The sequence below is a fragment of the Labeo rohita genome, chromosome 6 (assembly GCF_022985175.1).
Source record: "Labeo rohita strain BAU-BD-2019 chromosome 6, IGBB_LRoh.1.0, whole genome shotgun sequence".
Lineage (NCBI taxonomy): Eukaryota > Metazoa > Chordata > Actinopteri > Cypriniformes > Cyprinidae > Labeo > Labeo rohita.
In genome coordinates, this window is record NC_066874.1 from 27,690,368 (window position 1) to 27,712,882 (window position 22,515).

Consider the following 22,515-nt stretch of genomic DNA (forward strand, 5'->3'; position numbering starts at 1 on the left):
TAAAAAAATAAAAGCTTTTAAATATTAAAAAACACTATAATAGTACATAAATAAGGCATAGATAGATAGACAGATAGATAGATAGATAGATAGATGATTGATAGATAGATAGATAGATAGATAGATAGATAGATAGATAGATAGATAGATAGATAGATAGATAGACCAACCAATAGTAAGTCTACATATTATAAATAAATTATTAAAATTATAAATTAAAATAAAATATTATATATAGTAATTAAATAGTAATTAAAATTACATAAAAACTAATAAAATAAAATCAATTTAAAGTAAAATTAAATTTAAAATAAAATAGCAAAAATTTAAAATTTGGTGTAAAAAAAACAAAATAAAAAAGTAAAAATGTAAAAATAAAAGGTAAGAAACTTAAATAAAATAAATTAAAATTAAATTAAAATTGCAAATGAAAATAAAAAATAAAAGCCATTTCAAAATATGAATAAACACTATAATAGTATATAAATAAGGATAATGGATAGATAGATAGATAGATAGATAGATAGATAGATAGATAGATAGATAGATAGACATTAAATTAATTAAAATATTATATATTGTAATTAAATAGTCATTAAAATTACATAAAACTAATAAAATAAAATAAATGTCAAAAATAAAATAAATAAATAAAAGAATGATAAATAAAAAAAGATAGATAGATAGATAGATAGATAGATAGATAGATAGATAGATAGATTTTTGGTGTAAAAAATGAAGATGTATAAAAATAAAATAAAATTATAAAATGAATTAAAATATTAAATATAGTAATAAAGTAGTCATTAAAATTAAAATGATTAATTATTACTAAATAAAATAAAACAAACATTTTGTGTTAATAAAAATTTGTTTCCCCACAAAAATATTTAACAGCCCAACTCTTCGGTTTTCAGCCATTTTTAAAATGTAAAAAAAAAAAAAAAAAAAATATATATATATATATATATATATATATATATAAACTATACTATATATATAAACTAAAAACTAATACAAATGACAAAAGCACATTATTTAAAATTGAAATTTTAAATAAAACAATATAAACACACAGATGACAAACTGAGTTATTCAGTTGGCAATGCCTCCCTCGTGCTGCCAGCTGAATCAAAAGCAACACAATGGCATAGCTATGTCTGTGATGTGTGATGATGTACCTGTGTCGACAGCTTGCCAACCGACAGTAAAAGGAGTCCTGGCCTGGATGACATATCCAGTAATGGGACTTCCATTGTCCTGGCCTGGGCTCCAGGACAGCTGGGCCGTGCTGTCTGTGACCTCCTCGACCACGACCAAGTCTGGGGGGCTGGGGGGACCTGACTCGATCACACAGCCCATATGGAATTGAATTAATTAGGAGTTTTGATTATACTCCACACCTGCTCAAACGTTAAATTCGGTCCATGCATTATGCATATTGATGACTTGGAAACTGTCTCGCTCTAATAAGTCGTCGACTATTTGTTTAGAAGTGTGTGTTCTGAGGTGTTAGACACGGCGAGCGGTTTGTGCTCGTGCATGCTTGTTTTAGCAAGGGCAACAAGGTGCGTGTATGTGTGTACGCTTGTATGTGCGCAACTAAATGAGTCGCATTTCTGCTCCAAATAACTCTCTACCATTTAAATGTTTTCTCTTCATTTGCACTGCATTCTAAGGCCCGTCGTGCTGCTTAGCCGATGTGTAAATGAGCCAATTAAAGACATCCTCTATGATAAACAGCTCCTCTCCAAACACCTGGGACAGAGCCGTGATGCGTAATGGCTATGAATACCAATGTGACTCACAAAAACAGCAGCGAAGACGAGGCCCCATAAACTATCCCAAGTGACACATTTAGCACTCTCTGAACTCTTGCTACATTAGCGGTGCCCTTTCAATGAAATACACACCTCGCAAGAAGCTCTTCACTGTGGAAGACGGTTGTAAATATATAAAACAATGGGCGCAGAAGGCAAATATTGTGCATGTGGACATATAAACCGAAAGACAGTTTGTTCCTACCTTTAACAACCAATATTGCGTCAGCAGACAAGCTCTCGACGTCCGTGTCGACGAGGCAAACGTACTTCCCACCGTGATTAAGCTGGATGTTTCTAATCATAAGATCGCCGGAAAAGCTCTGTAAAAATGAAAATGTAATAAACCTTAATAATTAATAATAATTTCTTTTGTTACAGCACAAGACACCAAATCCACTCTTTACTGGTAGTTTCTGAAAGCGTGATGCATTATCATTCATAACATATTTCATGAATCACAACATAACCTCAAGGCATGCTTTGTATTTTTTGGCTCATGCCATGAAATTCTGGCACTTTTTCAAAAAATGAGAGAACAGGTGCTACAAACCAAACAGTATTCAGAGGCTGATTCAGATTTTTTTTTTTATTCTATTTACATTTAAAAGGCCATGCAAATATATTTTTGCAACATTTTGTGTAATACTTAATAGTGCAATTTATAAATTACTTACATTATTTTATGATTCACACCAGAGGCATCATGCCCTTTGAAAGTGAGGGGGCACGTGCACGTGGATTTTGAATCTTCCAAAAGACAAAAAATAGCCGAATAATATTTTTCATATTTGATACAATCACACCGGCGTTATTAGAACGCTCAGTGCGGCACATCAATTCAGCTGCTAAATTCAAATCTGCGTACGCTGTCTGGCGCTGAGCCAAAGTTTCCACAGCTCTGCGCATTATAACTAATCACACGCGATTCTGTTGAGCTTTTGAATGGAATGACCAAACAGAGGTGTTCAGATTAGCCATCAAAGAAACAGAAACGCCACTGTTCTGTTCACTATAGCTCGCTGACTGGATTCCCTGGCGAATAATAATATTTTGAATAAAAAGGAAAAAAACAAAAAACATAAGCCTATATCAAAAATAATGAGTGTGTGACACCCCTGATTCACACTAAAGGTAAATCAAGCAAAAAATCAAGTTAAAATTGCAGTTAGAATGTTCTGAACTTTTTATTTATTTATTTTCACACATAAAAGATTTACAAATGAGAATTGTAAATGTTTATTTATTAATTTTTTTAATTCAGGGTTATTAGTATAACCCTGTATATTTAATATTTAGTATATTAAAAAAAAACAAAAAACTTTACACTAAAGTTATACTGCAAAATAATCTTATTTATTCACATATAAAAGATTCACAAATTTTATTTCATTTTTACTGTTTACTGCAGGGTTATATTCTACTACTATATTCTACTACTATTCTACTAACTAAATTGTGTGTGTATATGTATATATGTATATAATTATATATATATATATATATATATATATATATATATATATATATATAATTTTTATTTCAGATAGTTTTATTTTATTTTATTTTTACTGTTTACTCCAAGGTTATTATAGTAATCTAAAACTACAATAAAAACCACAAAAAATACAAATAAATAAATAAATAAATAAATAAATAAAAGTTCATTACTTGAAACTAACTTTACTAAAATTAAACTATAACTATATAATTAAACTAAAACTACAAAATTAAACTATAATAAAATCAGCTAGTTACCAAGGCAGCATTTCTCATTTTTTTTAGTTTAAATTGATGTACTAAAATATGACTAAAATTGCAAAAATATTTTATGTTAATTTAATTTAATTTAATTTTACTTTATTTAATTTAATTTTATTTTATTTGTATTTATTTATTTATTTTATTTTTTGTTTTTTACTGTTTACTCCAGGGTTATTATCTGGAACTAGTAACATAAAACTAAAACAAACAAACAAACAATAAACAAACAAACAAACAAACAAATAAATAAACAAACGTTTCATGTCAATTATTAAAAATTAATAAAAAAAAACTATGAATATATATTACAAAAACCTACCAGAAATGACAAGATCACAACAAAATCATGAAAAAATAACATAAAATGAGAACAAAATGTAACAATACAGACAAGACAGACTCAAAAAGCATCTCATTTATACTAAAATAACACTAGTTTACATAGTCATCAAAAAAGTAAATAAAAAATAAAATAACATCTGTGTTACAAGAGAAATCAGATTTGGGACACTTGCAACTGCAAGTAGCTTACTGAGTAACAAAGTGCTTGTTTTCAGCAGCAATCTGTGTCTAGTATACAGTTTTATGATGTAATTATCACCAAAAAAGAGCTGCGGCAGGTGCGCTGATGTTCCCTGTCATGCTAGCTGCAGATTTCTGCAAACTCAGACGCTCAACACTCCTTTAAAATGGCTGCTGTGCTCTAAGATACGTGTGGACCTAAATAAACAGTCTCAGTGACTAGCCTCCGGGATTCACTCGGATCCAGCTCTCTTAGCCACACAGGAGTAAAACACACTCTGTGGCTAATTGGCAAGACAATACTAATTATTCCACCATTACATAAGCCTGGACCAGGTAAATGAGCAAAACATATGCAGAGTGAGAGTTAATATTGTTCCAGACAAACACGCAGCACGTTAAAATCACTGCACTAGTACAGATTTTAAAAAAGTAGACCATATTTAGACCATTTCTTATTTCAAATGAAGAGACAGCACAATGTGTGAAAGAAGCAAATTAAACTGACTTAATTAGAGAAACCTTAATAATCTGTGGTTTTAATTAATCTGATCACTTTCTAAAAATCAAAATGATAAATAATAAAATAATATAGCTTTTATGTATACTTTTCCTATTAAATTGGGTAAAATAAAATAATAAAAGAAAATAGCATTTATTTATAATTTAAAATAAAATAAAATAACAGTAGGTTTGCTGCAAACTGTATCTCTGTGCTTCTCCCTGGCTTTTAAATAAAGAAACTCCTACAAGCTGACTCCGGTATATCACATTGAAGTCTCTAGTGGTCTACCAGCCCCAAACCACAGAGCACTACTCTACTGTAATAGTGCATGTAAGTATCTGATGCACTCCAAGCTCTCAAAAAACACCAGCACTTATGCTTGACTGTGGTTTCCTCTCTGTCAAGTTCAATTCCTATGAAAAAATGCCCTAAACTCAATCAATATAAAAAAAAGAGCCCATTCAATGGATAGATTCCAAAATTTCAACACTAGATGAGAAGACTGCAGAGCGGGTGTTGTTTAATTATGGTAATGCACCCATCAGAGACTGTTGAGGAGGAAAGAGTAATCTTTGGGTGCAGAGAAAGTGTGAATCCGTGAAACCATATCTCATTATAACCCACATTTGCATATGTCAATGTCATTTGTACTTGCCGTTGAGAGAAGCCCCATGTATTAATTTACATAGCCACCACCACATGGCTTGGCTGTGGGTTTGAGGGGCCTGAAGATCAAAAAAATAAAATAAAAAAATAAATAATAATAATAATATACAGGGTGGGCCATTTATATGGATACACCTTAATAAAATAGGAGTGGTTGGTGATATTAACGTCCTGTTTGTGGCACATTATAAGTGGTCAGAAACTTGTAAATAACTCATGAAAGAATAAAGTTACGTTAAAACCAAGCACACCATTGTTTTTCTTGTGAAATTCCCAATAAGTTTGATGTGTGATGTATCCATATAAATGGCCCACCCTGTATATATAGAGAGAGAGTATTATTTCTTTTATAATAAAATAATCGTAATATATATATATTTTTTTAATGCTGTTTTTATAATATATTTAACTTTTTTTTTCTTTTAAATAAATTATAGAACATCACATTTTCAGCTGAATTGAATTCAGGAAGTTATGAACTGCCTAGTAAATGAACCATCTGGTCCTGTGCTTTTCAAAAAGAACCTTAGTCTGTGCTCAGGTTTCAAATCCTTGAAAGAAAATTATCAAAAGCTGTTTATTATTCCGTTCAAACCCCCAGCCAGCAAAGGAAAATTCTGAACCAAACCAGGAAAATGGAACGCGGCACAACACAAAGCGTTTCTCAAGGCAAGATTTCAATTCATTGGAGTCCTGCGGCAATAAGGAATTGTCTCCCTTGAGATGTAAAATGTCCTGTGAAACTGGAAGGGTAAAATGGGAACAAGACTCTTAATTGATCTGGCCTGTTTCTCTGGTTCACTCTGTAGAGAGCAGCTGTTTGGTATACATGTAGAATCATTCACATTCAATGTAGGTCAATGATGGAATGACCCAGAACAAGATGGCAAAATTTATCCCAAGAATCCAATTTGAAACTACAGACATAATGGCAGGCGAGTCTCTTTGAGGAAGAGCATTCAAAGTCCCAATAGATTGTTCCTGTCCAGTACAATGATTAGATTAAAACCCAGTTACAGTACTTCAAGTGCTTGTGTTTGAGATCAGTTCAATAAGGTGGCCTTTACTGTGTGCTGGGATCTTTGATGTGATTCAAATGATGAGCACAAATAACTAAAACTAATTAATCTAAAACTCCTACTCAAAACTTAAAACTGCATTTTATTGTACAAATTTCCCATGCCAGATTTATCATACGTAAAAGCACTATATTCTACACTTTTGAAGCATTTATTTATTTATTTTATAAAAAACTATTTCTATCTCCGCCCCTTTTTTCATTTTTTTGTTTATTCGGTGGCAGGTTACCATCAAAAACAAAACTAAACCACTGTGTCTTCAATGGCTCTGGTGTTGGGTGAAAATTTCAGATTTTATAATTACACTGTGTTTGCTACTGTAACTTTAAGTGAAAAGTGAAAGTGATGACATATTGTCAAGTATGGTGACCCATACTTGAAATTGGTCCTCTGCATTTAACCCATCACGAGTGCACCAACACAGCAGTGAGAAGTGAACATACACCCAGAGCAGTGGGCAGCCATTGCTCCAGTGCAATTGGGGGTTCAGTGCTTTGCTCAAGGGCACTTCAGTCATGGTCTTGAAGGTGGAAAGAGCGCTGTTCATTCACAGTCCCCACCTTCAATTCCTGAGGGAATCGAACCAGCGACCTTTGGGTTACAAGCCCGACTCTCTAACCATTAGGCCATGACTGAGAGAGGACATTGAATGCCCATTACCACAAGTCGGTATGATTCTTTAGGGTCTTAATGAAATGTCTGCAACATACTTTGGTTAAAATTCCTCAGTGGTCGTGTAAAACAACACCCATTTTACTTTGTCAAAAACAGCTCTGTTCACAGCGACTGTTTCGGTGGATGTCTCTTTAAATGGTAATAAGCTTTGCTCACTCCGCCCCTTTCTTGTATTCCTTGTGCATTCAGTGGCACAACAAAACTAATCCACTGCGTCCCTGTATTCAGTGGCATGCTACCATCAAAAACAAGCTAATCCACTGCTTCCTCAGTGGCTCTGGTGTTGGGAGACAATTTCAGACCTTTATAATTAAACAAACTGTGTTTGCCACTGTAACTTTAATGGGGACATTGGATCCCCATTTTCCACAAGTTGGTATGATTCTTGAGAGTCTTCATGAAATGTCTGCAACATACTTTGGTTAAAATTCCTCAATGGTCAGGTAAAACACCCTTTTTACCTTGTCAAAAACAGCTCTGTTCACAGCGACTGTTTCAGTGCATGTCTCTTTAAATGCTAATGAGCTCTGCTCACTCCGCCCCTTTCTTGTATTTCTTGTGCGTTCAGTGGCGCAACATAACTAATCCGCTGCATCCTCAGTGGCTCTGATGATGGGAGAATTTTGACAACCAACTACAGAACACCTGCATTGCTTATGAGACATTGGCGCTACAGCTGCTCAAGCGTGGAGAAAATGGTGGACATCATCAGTATGACATCATACTGCTCAGAAAATCAAAACAGCTTGATAATTGAGTCAGTTTAGGTTTTTTGAGGATTCAAAAGGAGTGAATGGATTTTTATAATTGTAGGGTGGTCCACACACTGCTAAGACACATTTATTTGTGAATTTTGCACCCGGTGTCCCCTTTAAGACTTTTTTTGCAGTTTTCATAAATGATTTGTAAAGGTGAGATTATGTCTACACAGTACATCAACCCCTTTTTTCAAAACAGCAAGGAAAATCCTGTTTTCTAAGATATGTTCCCAATAAATCTTTCATGCTTGGAGGTGGTGGTGTGGGATGAGGTTGCTGAGGTTGCAATATAGCCCTTAAACCACAATACTCACCCCTCCCACTCGCTCGAAATGGTCGGCGTCTTGATGGAAATCAATGGGCTGACCGTTGAAGGCCCAGGAGAAGGCCACGTCCAAGGCTGGATCGGCAGTCACCTGGCAGGGCAGCACGATGCTCTCACCCACCGTGATCTCTGTGCTGCTGGGGCCCTGGCTGATCCTCGTGGGCTCTGTTAGTTACAGTGTCAACATAGTCTGTCAGTTTAGCTCAGGGACACAAACTGAGGCGAGAGAATATGTTCTGTAGCCAGGCAAATAACAAAACAATCTCTCTGTCTCTCGCTCTTTTTATTCCAAAAATCTAGTGAGCTGCCTTTGGAGTAGTTTAAAATAATTAAAAAACACCTTTTTGACCTAAGTGTCTATGCAAATAATAAATTAAAACCAACATTTTTTGAGTTATTAAAAATGACACAAAAAGATATTTAAAAAGACTATCAAGATTGAAATTGAAGCTGAGGACGAGAGGAAAAAACTATGAATTTAAAATATGTACAAAAAAAGACAATATTTGCTAATGAGAAAATATCTGAATATGAATTTTCATTTACAGTAAGAAAAAAAACGGTGAAATTCTTAATAAATTGCCTATTTCAAAAATGCTTTAGAAATGAATTAAAATGTTTTTCTGTGATAAATCGAAACTTCCTTCTAAAATAATTGTAACAATATTTCACTTACATTGCTGTTGTCCTGATGAGCAGTAGGCTGCAGGTTAGCGATTTTACCACAGCCTACGGTGGTTTATTGCTGTAATAATCTTAATTTCTAGGTACTATACTTAGATTTTTGGCTGCTGTCTTTCCATATGGGGGCTATTAATTTGAGACTAACATAAAGTGGATTTTAATAAGAGCCAAATGAATTGGCAGCATGTCTTCAGTGAGCAGAATACAGTTGGCTGAAGACGCTTAGTGAGGGAAAGGTCATTTTAATTAAATTACATTAAAGGGGTCAACTGATGGTGCATGACAAAAACATAATAAGAGAAAAATGCAAGGAAGGAGAAGAACGAGAAACCCTACAAAAGACGTATGGATTCACACAGAGGCCTCAGTGGTATATAGCTAATGAGTTTCTTCTGATTTGCAATAAAAATACTGCTGATTAAAGCTGTAACCTATATAATGAAGAACAAAAGTGAGGAATAACATTCATCCTATAGCTTAACAAGGAGATAACAGTCCACACAGATAATGGCCACAGCAATTATGGATGACCTTAACAATGAGTAATTAGCGAAACATTGACTGGGATGTGTGGAAGACTGAAGGAACATGAACTACATAGAACACTGGAGAAGAGAATGTTATGCCTCCACAATATAGAAGGCTCTCTTAAAGTGACAGTTCACCCAAAAAAGAAAATTCTATCATTTACTCAACTTCATGTTGTTTCAAATCCGTATTGTTCCTTGAATCACAAAATGAGAAAGGAATGTTTTTCATTCAATTACTATAGGGTTATTCCGTGTCAATTCAACCTTAAGTCCCCAACTCAAATTTTGGATTTTATTAATATTTTTTTCTGTAGAAAGACAAACATATATAGTGATGAAAGCCAAATAATACCAAGATACCAAAGGAAAAGTTTAAGAACCAGAATCTAAAAGGATATTAAGATTTTTAATCTAATCTTTAAGTATTAAAGTATCTTTAATACTTCTTGAATTACAGGCAAACAAAACATGAAAAGTGCTTTTTGCCATTTTTGAACAGTCACCGTTGGCATATAATGAAACAAAAATTGGTAAAGTAAACAGATTTTACTAATAGACCTATGAGTCTCCGTGTAAAAATAGAATAAAGATGCTGCCAGCTTTCTAAAGTCATCTTTACTTCCCTCTAATTTGGCCTCAAATCTCAGGTGAAACTTGTCATTTTGACCACCCTCTACAAAATAGTGGGCTACTCAGTAAATATACAGTACTGTGCAAAGGTCTTAGGCCACTAGTATTTTCACCAGCTAAAAAATGGTTTAAAGTAAGTTATTTCTATCCTTTGCTGTAGTGTGTCAGTAGGAAACATCAGTTTACATTTCCAAACATTCTGTTTGCCATTAATTGTAATAATCTAGTGAGATTTTTGTTTGCACAGGCAGTCTGACAACAGCCAGTGCTCCACACAGACATCTGATCTCACCATCGTCCAGTCTGTCTCTGGAATGACATGAAGAAACAGAATAACTGAAACAGACTAAACCCAGAAGAACTGTTTCAACATCTCCAAGATGTTTCAAATAACCTACCTGCAAAGCTACCTGAAAAACTCTGCACAAGTGCACATAGGGCAAAAGCTACTTTAAATGCAAAGGATGGTCACATCAAATGCTGATTTATTTTAGTTAACAGAAGTTCATTGATAAAGAAAATCTATTTATGACATTGTTTTTGACAGCACCCTCATTTTATGTGCCTAACTGTCTAAAAATTTTAACAGTACTGTAGCTTTGTAGGTGTCGGTCTCTTAAAGCATCTTGGAGATGTTGCCACAGTTCTTCTGGATTTAGTCTGTCTCCGTTTTTTCTGTTTCTTAAGACAGACTGGATTGAATGATGGAGAGATCAGATCTCTGTTTGCACAAGGAATCTGACAACAGCCTGTGCTCCATACAAAAATCTCACTGGATTATTATAATTAATGGCAAAATGAATGTTTAGAAATGTAAACTGATATTTCCTACTGACACACTACAGCAAAAGACCGACTTTAACTGACTTTAAACCATTTTTTAGCTGATGAAAATACTAGTGGCCTAAGACTTTTGCACAGTACTGTACATCTGTGACATTTGCTATTTTGGCTTTCATCACTATTTATGTTTGTCTTTCTACAGAAAAAAAGATTAACAAAATCGAAATTTTTAGCCGGGGAAGTTTGCGAAAATTAGTTGACATGGAATGACCCAATAAGCAAGGAAAATCAGGGCTTGACAATAAAGGCAGCCTTATGTACTAGGCACGCACTGTATGTAAAACAGAGTAATGCTGTTATTTTACATTTGATTATTCAATTTCTGTACCTGAATACTTCTTAGACCTGCCTGTAAAAAGTAAAACTCTTTTTATTTAATTTCTATCTTCTATCTACAATTTTTGTTGGCCTATCGGAAGCTCGTTTCTGCCACTGAATAAAAAATAAATCTCACTTCTGGCTTTTTCTCCGAATTGTGAGATATGAACTTGCAATTCTGAGAAATGAAGTCAGAATTATGTAATATAAACTGCAAGTTATAAAGTCAGAATATAAACTAGCAATTCTGACTTTTCTCAGAACTGAAAAGTGATATAAACTCACAATTGTGAGTTATAAAGTCAAAATTGCAACAACATAAATTTTGACTATTTTTTCAGAATTACGAGTTTATGTATCAAATTGTGAATTTTTTTTCTCAGAATTGTGAATTTGCAGTTCTGACTTTGTAACATGCAACTGTTAGTTAAATCAGAATTGAGATATAAACCCTATTTTATATCAATTTTGAGAACATCAGTATTTTTTCACCTCAAAATTGTAACTTCATATCTCACAATTCTGACTTCATAGCTTGCAGATATGAAAAAAAGTTAGATTTGCGAGATACAAACTTGCAATTTGCAAAAAAGGTCAGATTTGCGAGGTTATATCATGCAATTCTGAAAAAAGTCATAAATGTCAGATAAAAAGTTGCAATAACATTTTTTTTTCAATAAACACTATTTTATATAAATTTTGAGAACATATCAGTATTTTTTCACCTCAAAATTGGACTTTATAACTTGCAGATGCGAGAAAAAAAGTTTATATCGTGCCATTCTGAGAAAAAAAAATCTGAATTGTGATTTCATAAAAAAAGGTATGATTTGCAAGATACAAACTTGCAATTTGAATTGTAACTTTATATCTCGCAACTTGCAATTGTAAACTTTGTAACTTGTAAAATTGTAAAATTGTAACTTGCAATTGAGAGTTTATATCATGCAATTCTGAAAAAAGTCAGAAATGTTAGATAAAAAGTCGAAATAACATTTTTTTTTTCTTTTTTTAATGCAGTGGTGGAAATGGTCTTCCGTAGAATACAACTTCACAGGCCAACACCAAGAAACTATTTTATTTTATTTTATTTTATTTTATTTTATTTTATTTTATTTTATTTTATTTTATTTATGTTATATTATGTTATATTATATTATGTTATGTTATGTTATGTTATGTTATGTTATGTTATGTTATGTTATGTTATGTTATGTTTTGTTTTGTTTTGTTTTGTTTTGTTTTGTTTGGTTTGGTTTGGTTTGGTTTGGTTTGGTTTGGTTTGGTTTGGTGGTGGGGCCAGTCAAAATTTTGCTGAAACCATGTCCCAACTGAGTACATACAAAACTTTGCATCAAACACTTTTTTATAATTTTATTAGGATAGTCATGAGTTGGAAATCAAATGTAACTTTCATAACAATGCCCCACTGGAACTATACAGGAATGATTCATTGAAGCATTGATGCTCGATTTGCGAATGAATGTTTTTTTTTTTTTTAAATCTATCAATAAATCAGTTTATGCAGTTCACAAAACCAAATGATTCATTCGCAAACCGGACTGACCTCTTAAGTTCAACTCAATGTCCAATTACGCGTTTCCAGTTCGTAGCCCACTGGAGGGGAAGACTGGTACTGAGCAAAGACATACAGACTTGAAATACAGCATGATTCACATGGACTACTTAAATTTGGTAGTTTTGTGTCATTTTCTGAAGCTTTCTTTAAAGCTCCCACCAGCATATACTGTAATAGCAAGAAAAGTAAAGTACAGTTAATTCTTCATATTTTCTAATTTTTGTTTTCCACAGAGGAAAGAAAGTCAAATGAGTTTGGAACGACTTGCGGATGAGTAAAAGATGACAGAATTAACATTCTTGGATGAACTATTCCTTAAATAGGAGTTTGAAAAGATGTCTTAAAACTTTGAGACATAGAGACTTGATAACAAAAGCCATTTGTCTTGAAATAGTGTAGCACCATTGTGTAGGACTTCTCAGTGTGCTTGATTATATAAAACAAATCTTATGCTTTGTGATTTTTTGACTTGAAAGGCTGACAGCAGTGACAACAGAAAGTAAGAAGAATGGAGTTGTCAGTTGGCTAATACATTTCTTGAAACAGCTGAAGCAGTGCATCATGATATGTGCCAGATGTGGCAATTCATTCAAAGCTAATCATAGTTATACCATCGAGAATACAGTATCTGAGTCAACAATAAGAGTGGACCGGACTGTGTCTGTGTATTGTCTGTACAGCAAAAATAAAGCTACTTTAGGTCCTAAAGCTAAATGATTGTCAAAAGAATCCAAGACTATTTTGAGAGAGATGAATCAGCTTTTTTACAACAAAGAAATTTCATTATGTCTTTGTTTGGATGATAAAAATGTTTCTTTTGTCTGACTTTTTGCTATTTTTGAGAATAGAAAGAGGCAGTAAATAATGGGGTTAGAGAAAGCGTGGAAAAAACTTTTAGCAAGCCGAATTTCAGTGTTGGTGGTAACGCATTACAAGTAACGTAATAATATTACTTTTTCCAAGTAACTAGTGAAGTAACTTTTTAATTGACAAGAAAATATCTGTTACTTTTTTCAAATAAGTAATGCCAGTTACTTTTCCCCCCATTTATTGATTAAAAGCTCTCCTTTCCCTATGTTGAGAGAAATCGGGAGTAAGATATTAGTTCTAGAATAAATGTGAAAATGCATTAATTCATCTCACTCACAAAAAACAGATTCAGTATTCCTCAAAATGAATATAAACTGTGAAATTCAACTCAGAATATGACACAAACCTGCAATAATTAAATATATTAAATAATACAAATATCTTTTAAGCATTTAATACCATTTTATTAACCGATGTCTTTGCTGCCGACCTTCAATGATCCAATTCAACCATACTAATAAGCAAAAATGACTCAAGATAATCTAACATTAGTTTTCCTTTTTTTATATTGCTGAAGAGTTGATATTTTTTCTTCTGTGGTCTACTGTGCAAACGTGAATTCACTTTTCTCAAAGCCTGAGGCTTTTGGTGTGAAAAGGCTTTTACATTTGCCAAAAATAGAACTTTTTATAACAAACAAGCAAGCCCTGCCCAGATTTAAAAAGTAACGCAAAAGTAATGTAACGCATTACTTTCCATAAAAAGTAACTAAGTAACGTAATTAGTTACTTTTTTAGGGAGTAACTCAATATTGTAATGCATTACTTTTAAAAGTAACTTTCCCCAACACTGCCGAATTTAAACTTAGGTGCTTTAAAAGGTTCTTCACATCGATGCCATAGAAGAACCATTTTTGGTTCCACAAAGAACCATTCAGTCAAAGGTTCTTTAAAGAACCATCTCTTTCTTACCTTTTTATAATCTGAAGAACCTTCTTTCGCCACAAAGAACCTTCTGTGAAACCGAAAGGTTCTTCAAATGCTAAAAGTTCTTTATGGAACCATTTAGACGAAAAAGGTTCTCTATAGCATCGTGAAGCACCTTTATTTTTAAGTGTGTACACAGAATAAAAAAACAAAATGACTTACCGGTGATTATCAGTCTTCCTGTTGTGCTCGCTGTGCCAAACTGGTTTTTAGCGACGCATGTGTAGCTACCTCCATCTCTTTTGGTTACATTGGCAATCTTAAGAGTCCCATTAGGGAAGAGTGAAATCCTAAAGGTAATGAATAATTAGCATCACAAAGAATCACACGGCTTCAACGTGATAAAATATAAACTCCAAAGCTAAATACCTTTCGCTTCTTTGCAGTATCTCACTTCCTCTTTTCCACAGGCTAATGGCTCTGGGCGAAGCATGTGGCCTGCAATCTAGGCTAACGTCACTACCCGAACGAGCCTTAAGCACTCGGCTCAAAGGATTCTGGGTGAAGCTGGGAGCAGAGGCTGTAGGAGACAGAGAGATTTGGTCCTCAGACTCACACTTAAAGCCTCAATGGAATCTGTGATGAACAGCAATTGACGTTCAAACAGCCTCTGGCAAAAAAAAAGGAAGAAAGCCTTTTAGAAAAGTCTAAAGGACTTAACAAATAGAGCTGTCCGCTTCCACCGGCTTCTTCCAGGCCATTTGTCTTAAACGAAAACGTACATTTCACTTTGCCGACGCCATTTGTTCGAAACTGGCCTCGTATGCACAATACTGACCAGTGTGATGTGATTAAAATGAATGAATTTCAGCATGCACAGACATAATTTCACAATCAATATTGGGGAAATGTGAGCGTTACAATGGAGCACTCAATCAGACGGATGTTTTCAGTGCTGCCTTGTAATTTGAGCCTGGGCTGTTACTACACAATCAAGTTTTAGCATTCAAATGAAGAATGGAGAGCAGGCGGTGAAAATACAGAGGTCGTACCAAGCACCATCAGTTCGGCGCTGGAATAAATGATGCCGTGCTTGTTCTCCGCCACACACTGATACATCCCACCATCTGAGAGGTTTAGCGAGGAGATGGAGAGAGCGCCGTTCTCTATTTGCACTCGGCCCTGTAGACATAACCACAAACAATCAAAGTACAATGGTTGCTATGCGGTTGCTAGGGCAATGCTGGGCTGCTTGACTGCATGGTTGCTTATTGGCCCAAGTCAAAAGAGACCAGCGCCACGTTTCTATGATATGCTCGTCACTAGATATGGATTGGGTCTTTCCTTTAATTAAATAAAACTATTAGGGGAAAACATGTTTTTTTTTATTTTTTATTTTTTTTAAGAACTAAAAAACTTCATTAAAATAAAATAAATTTAAATGTCAACATTTTAGCTAGTTGGCAAGGAAATTATTTTCATTTAAGTTGATGCACTAAAATGATTGCAACTAAAATATAAGGCATAAAAATTACAGACATATATTAAAATAGATTAATAAAAAATAATAAAAAAAAAGACAAAAATGGACAACAAAATTACTAAAACTTTACCAAACATTAAAATTAAAAAGAAAAAAAATAAATAAATAAATCAAACTCTTAATGAAAACTGCAATAGTACAGTATCTCACTGATACTGAAAAATAAAAAACACTGCTTCATTGTAAAATTATGGAATTTTGTTAAAAAAAAGACAGAAAACCAAAATCATCCACAAGTGATGCTTGTATAAAAAAAGCTTTATGAGCATTTTAACTTGAAGAAACTGTGACAGAAATATACTTATAATAATATCATTATTTTTCAATCATTATTTTTATAGTATATTTACCAGAGAAATTATTTACCAGAAAAATGTAAATACACAACACCATATTTCTGGAAAATAAATGAATAAAATAAAATAAAATAAAATAAAATAAAATAAAATAAAATAAAATAAAATAAAATAAAATAAAATAAAATAAAATAAAATAAAATAATACATGATTTCTTAAAATAAAATCAATTAATTAGAGATTAATAGAAATAACAGAATATGATTAAAATAAAACAGAATTTGAGAAAGAAAAGAAAAAACAAAACACATTTCATAAAGCCTTAAAAATGTTATTTTTGCTTTAACATGGCAATTTTAAAAAAGTGCTGTTAAATAATGTGCGTTTCATGATTTAAATTAATTAGTCACGCATTTTGATTCATACTTTTTTAATTTAACCCTTAAAATTGAGTTTACAAAAAAAAAAAAAAAAAAAAAAAAAAAAAAACTGATTTCATAGGGCCCTTTGAATTTAGCATACTTCATAATGTTGAAAATGGATATTTTGCTTCAGCTGTTTCAAGGTTTCAGCATTTAACAATTTTATTAAACTATTTGTTTTAAAAGATGAACTTAAAGTGAGTGGAAGATAACAAAAGTAATCTAAATTTAAAAAAATATATATGAAAACTGAGCTAGAAAAATGAAAAATCCAATCTCAGCCAATGTATATCCCAATATCAACCAAAAAAAACCTCCACTATTGGCTGATAACCAACATATTGTGCATATAATACTGAAAGTGCGTTGAGTTGAATATCTAAGGACGGGTTAAGAGAGGGTGGAGGAGGTTATAAAAGAGAATAAAGAAAAATGCTGACCCTCTGCTCCAATGAACAGAAAAGAAATGTTGAACATAGCAGTGAGATACTAATGGCCAATTCATTTGGCATGAGCGTCCAGTCGGAAAAGTACGTGAGACAGGTAGGGAGGTGTTGAGCTGATGGTTCTGCTAATGGCATAGCAGACTTTTAAGCCTATCGGCTGTTCTTAAGGGCTGAACTCAGCACAAAGAGTCACAGGGAGAGATTGACGTGATGTGTGATGGAAGGGTGGAGGGAGGAGGTACGGGTCACTCTCGGCTTGAATGCAGGTCACGTCTAATGGAGTCTTACTGCTGCCTTATAACTGCTGATGTTTGTTGATGGGAGTCTCTCCTACTTAAACAGCTGTTGGCTTCTTTTTTTGCCTCGCTTTTATGTCAGCAATGAGAATTCATGTTTGCGTTGACTTTGAACTACAGTAAGTGGATATAAAGCTTTCAGTCTCATTAGGGGTCTTTCAGAAACCGCTAAGTACCTCGGATATAAGAGTTTCTCCATTCTTCAGCCAGCTGTATGAGGGTTTTGGTTTCCCATTGGCTTTGCACTCCCAAAACAGATTCTCCTCAATGGACAATGATGTGTCCGTCATCGTCTGCAGCCAGTGAGGTGTGGCTGTGGATAGAGAGCATATTAATAAATCAAAAAATGAATGATGGGTCAATGATGGACAGATTCAAGTACACACATAAATGAAATGTTACACTTGCATATTAAAACCAGTCGTATTACCCAAGGCTAATGGATTCAAAGGCCTTGATGACAGAAACAATTAAAGTAAAAGTTCACGCAATAATGAAAAATCTGTCATCGTTTTCTCACCCTAAGGGTCATTTTAAACCTGTATGACTTTCGTCTGTAAAAAATAACGGAGATGCCATGGAGTTCCTGGTTGCTCTTTTTACAATAAAAGTAAGAAGCTAAATATAGCCTACCGACAAAAGTTTAGTTTGTGTAAGATTTTATATTGTTTTTGAAAGAAGTCTCTCTCTTCTATTTGAAGAAAAATATATTAAAAAAAGCTACAATTTTATTACAATTTAAAATAACTGTTTTGTATTTGATTATATTCTAAAATAATTTATTCCTGTGATGACAAAGCTGAATTTTCAGCAGCAATTACTCCAGTCTTCAATGCCTTTAGAAATCATTGTAAAATGCTGATTTGGTGCTAAAATATTCCTTATTATTATCATCATATATATTTTAATATATTTTTTTAATATTAGTTTTTCCCCCCTCATTTAAAACACAATTTATTGCATTCTTGTGAAATAAAGGTATTCATTTCTTTAAAAAAAAAAAAAAAAAAAAAAATAAAAAGCTAAATATAGCCTACCGTCAAAAGTTTAGGGTGTGTAAGATTTTATACTGTTTTTGAAAGAAGCCTTTCTCTCATATTATATATATATATATATTAAAAAATATAATTAAAAAATGTTAAATTTATTGCAATTTAAAATGACTGTGTTCTATTTGATTATATTTTAAAATAATTTATTCATGTGATGAAAAAGCTGAATTTTCAGCAGCATTACTCCAGTCTTCAATGTCATGTAATCCTTTATAAATCATTGTAAAATGCTGTTTTGGTGCTTAAATATTCCTTATTATTATTATTATTATTATTATTATTATTATTATTAGTATTATATATTTAATTTTGTTTTTTTTTTATTGAATTTTTTTAAATATTTTTTTTCCCTAATGTAAAACACAATTTATTGCATCCTTGAGAAATAAAAGTATTCATTTCTTAAATATATATATATATATATATATATATATATATATATATATATATATATATATATATATATAATATATATATGTATATATATGCTCCTGACACATAGTATATGTCCATCCCAACCCACTTTCAGTCAAATTGCTCAAATCACAATGTGACCCCCGAACTCCTTTATTGATTATTATTATCAGAAAAGGCTGTAATATTAGAATCACATAAGCTGCTTCAGCAGCTCCAAATGGCTCGCCATACACCCACTCGCTAGTTTGTATAATACTGAGAGCATGCTTGACGCCCCTATAAAAACAAACAATAGACGACCCATTTCACTAGAGCCATATGAATATGAATCTAACTACTGAAGTGAGACGCTTAGTGAATATGTCAATTCTATCACACTACGGGCACATGCTCCGTTCCGTGCTACAAATCCTTTGACCTCCTTCTGGAAGCTTTATTATCCTTTCGGCTGGCAAACACTCCACCGCCACGCACCGCGTCTTGAGTTCAATTAACGAATTCATATGATTGCATTTCTCCCCACAAATGTTAATTTAAAAGGCCCAGGATAAGACCTACGAATCCTTTAAGACCGACACCAATCCAGTGCTTTTCAAACTGCTTGTTTTCTACAAGAAATCACATAGTGGAACAGAAAATCTACTCTGGCAAGGCAAATTCTCTTTTTCATTTATCCTACAGAATTGTAAAACAGTTTCACAGCATTCAGACGCACAAATTATATTTAGGCAGTCAGTGCAAATACAGAAAGCTCAAAAAGACTCTAGAGTATGTGTTGGATTTTATTAAGGGTACAAAGGGTAAAGAATTATTAATACAACAACGTCATACATTTCAAATTAAGCTTGACTTTTTATGGAATGCCACTGTGACCTTGTACAATGAGGTGCTCATTGCAGAAAGTCACAATCACGTGCATCATGAAATGTCATGTCTCTCAAGGACAAAAGTCAAATGAGACGCTGGTTGAGACATGTTCTCACTGTGAGTTATGACACAAGTGGCATAGCGAGGTTGAGTGTGGTTTTACATGACATAATGACAGTGGAAAAGTGTCATAATAATACCACTCAAGGTAGTTTAGAACTTTACAGCTGCTAAAGAATCATATTAAACTCGCATAAGCAAATTTTCATTCAAGCACATGAATATTTCTAATGAATGCTTAACTCTCAAAGGTAAACATTGTTTTAATGATTTAATTTTTTTTTTTTTGCCATAAAATAATAATAGTAAAATTAATAATAGTAAAGATATTTAGAAAATAAATACATGAATAAATGCACATACATTTTCTTAAAATGCATCTACGTTGTTAAATTAATTTTTTAAATTAATTTAATTGATATTTCTCAACAGACAAAACACAAATCATAATGTTCTTTTTGCATAAATACAATTTACATTCTATAAAACACTTCCAAATAAATAAATAACTGCAGTATCATAACCACTGCCACTATCTACTGATTTATTACTGCAGCTTCAGTGCGGTGCAGAAATGCCATATGGCAACAATCATGCTTTTCTTTTTTTTTTTTTTTTTAATTACTGTAAAGCTTTATGAGACAAAGCTGATCTGTCAACAAAAATATCTATTTAAACTTATCAAACAACAAATTCCAGAGGTAGAAGAAATGTATACATATGTTTAACCGTAAAGTGATGTTGACAAGGGTGTTTATGATAAATGGTAAAACGAGAAAGCTGGAATAAATGAAAAATACATTTGAAAAGTAATAATAAAGTAGAAATCGAAGGTGACTACGAACTCACCATGGAAAGACACACGACCTCTCGCAGCATTCTTTCCACGGCTGTTTTCTGCTATGCACTCGTATGTTCCCGTATCCTCTTGTTGAAAACTTGGAATCTCCAGAATGGCGTTAGAATTTTTTAGCTTGACTTTGTTTGGGAACGAAACATCACTGGTTCTTCTCCAGCTGATCTTGGGAACTGGACTGTGAAATCAGAACAAAGCCACCATTAGGAAATTCATCTGGCACCCTGTATCTAAAGCCAATATACTGTTGTTTTTAATCAGTATGTTAATTCCCTTGGAATCATTACCTTGGCATTGCTTTTTAAAAAAAAACAAAAAAAAACAGCATACATTGCATTTAAGCTGTACATTTATCATGTGTAGGTTTTGCTTTTTTGGTTTTGGTTTTGGCACTTATATTCAAAGCTTTAAAAGTATTTAATCATTCATGAATTCCGTAGGAACTAAAATCATGACCTTGGCAATGCTGCCACCATGTTCTACCCGCTACAGAATCTTTTTCCCATTTACAGAATTCCATCTGTGGAATTACTAGGTTAGTTCCAGAATTCTGGTTTAACATGTTTGGTGAGAGGAAATCAATTTGGCAGAGGCTTTTATCCAAAGTGGCACACACTGCATCCAAGTTATGCTTTTTATTAGAACTTGCATTTACGTTTATGCATTGGGTAGACACTTTTATTCAAAGCATTCAAGGTATTTTATTAATCATGCATGCGTTCCCTTGAACCAAATTCATAACCTTGGCACTTCTAGCACCACATTCTACCAGCTACAACTTTTTCATTCACACAATTACATTTGAGGAATTACAAGGTCAAAATTATGTTTTCATGTAATGTTTGGTAAGGGGGAAATCACTTTGGCTTTTGCATTTATCTAAAGTGACATACACTGCATTCAAGCTATGCATTTTAAAATAAAAAAAGTATTACTAGTATTTAGGTTTAGGGTCAGTAATACTTTTTTATTCAACAATGATGCATGAAATTGATCAAAAACATCAGACTTTTTGGCAGTGTAAAAGTCTTTACTATTAAAATATATGCTGTTCTTTTTAACACATAATTATATTATTGAGAAGCAAATCAGCATATTAGAATGATATCTGAAGGATCATATGGCACTTAAGGCTGGAGAGATGGCTGCTGAAAATTTGGCTTTGCCATTTAAAATATATTAAAATAGAAAGCAATTATTTTAAACTACTATTTCAGGGTTTTACAATTTCCACTGTATTTTTAATTAAATAAATGCAGCTTAGGTGAGACTTTAAACAATCATATTAAACAATTTTACTGACCCCAAACTTTTATGATAGATGCTTTTATCTAAAGTGATTTAACTGCATTTAACTTAAGCATTTTGATTTGTTCATATAATTCCTAAAACTCAAACCCATGCATAAGACAGCATCCTGGCATTGCTAGCATCATGCTCTACCAGCTACAGCAACTTTGTCTGAGGAAGTGAAATTCCATAATGTTTAGCAAAAGAAAATCCATTTCCCCCTCATTTCTGCAAAGCTGTACCCTATTAAGAAAATCTGAGTGTGAATGGATCTGATTCACGTTTGAATCCGGGGTGACGCGCTCCTTGTATGGTGTGAAAAGCTATCATCTCCCGCTTTTTGAAAACCTGCATTACCCCCCTCTCTAAACGTCAACCCTTCTGCTCTTCATTTGAAAAGAGGCTTGCAGCTCTATTTCCACACTATTTAAGGAGTAAATCTTGCGGGTCATTGCTCGCTGCAAAGCGGGCCATTATTGTGAAAAGCTCTCTGTAAAAAGCTTCCGTGACAGATCGCAAATCGCATTAAGAATGA

General features: G+C 33.1%; 1 protein-coding gene across 1 annotated transcript in view; it reads right to left on the reverse strand.

Moving 5' to 3' along the window:
* Positions 1-22,515, reverse strand: part of cntn3b (contactin 3b) — a 75,307-nt gene that overhangs the window by 17,729 nt on the left and 35,063 nt on the right. The window contains exons 8-15 of the mRNA XM_051112466.1: positions 20,684-20,868; positions 17,615-17,751; positions 15,487-15,616; positions 14,864-15,014; positions 14,657-14,784; positions 8,104-8,279; positions 2,026-2,143; positions 1,182-1,340 (exon numbers count right to left, since the gene is read on the reverse strand). Coding sequence (XP_050968423.1) covers positions 1,182-1,340; positions 2,026-2,143; positions 8,104-8,279; positions 14,657-14,784; positions 14,864-15,014; positions 15,487-15,616; positions 17,615-17,751; positions 20,684-20,868 — 1,184 coding nt within the window. The remainder of the gene's footprint in view (positions 1-1,181; positions 1,341-2,025; positions 2,144-8,103; positions 8,280-14,656; positions 14,785-14,863; positions 15,015-15,486; positions 15,617-17,614; positions 17,752-20,683; positions 20,869-22,515) is intronic.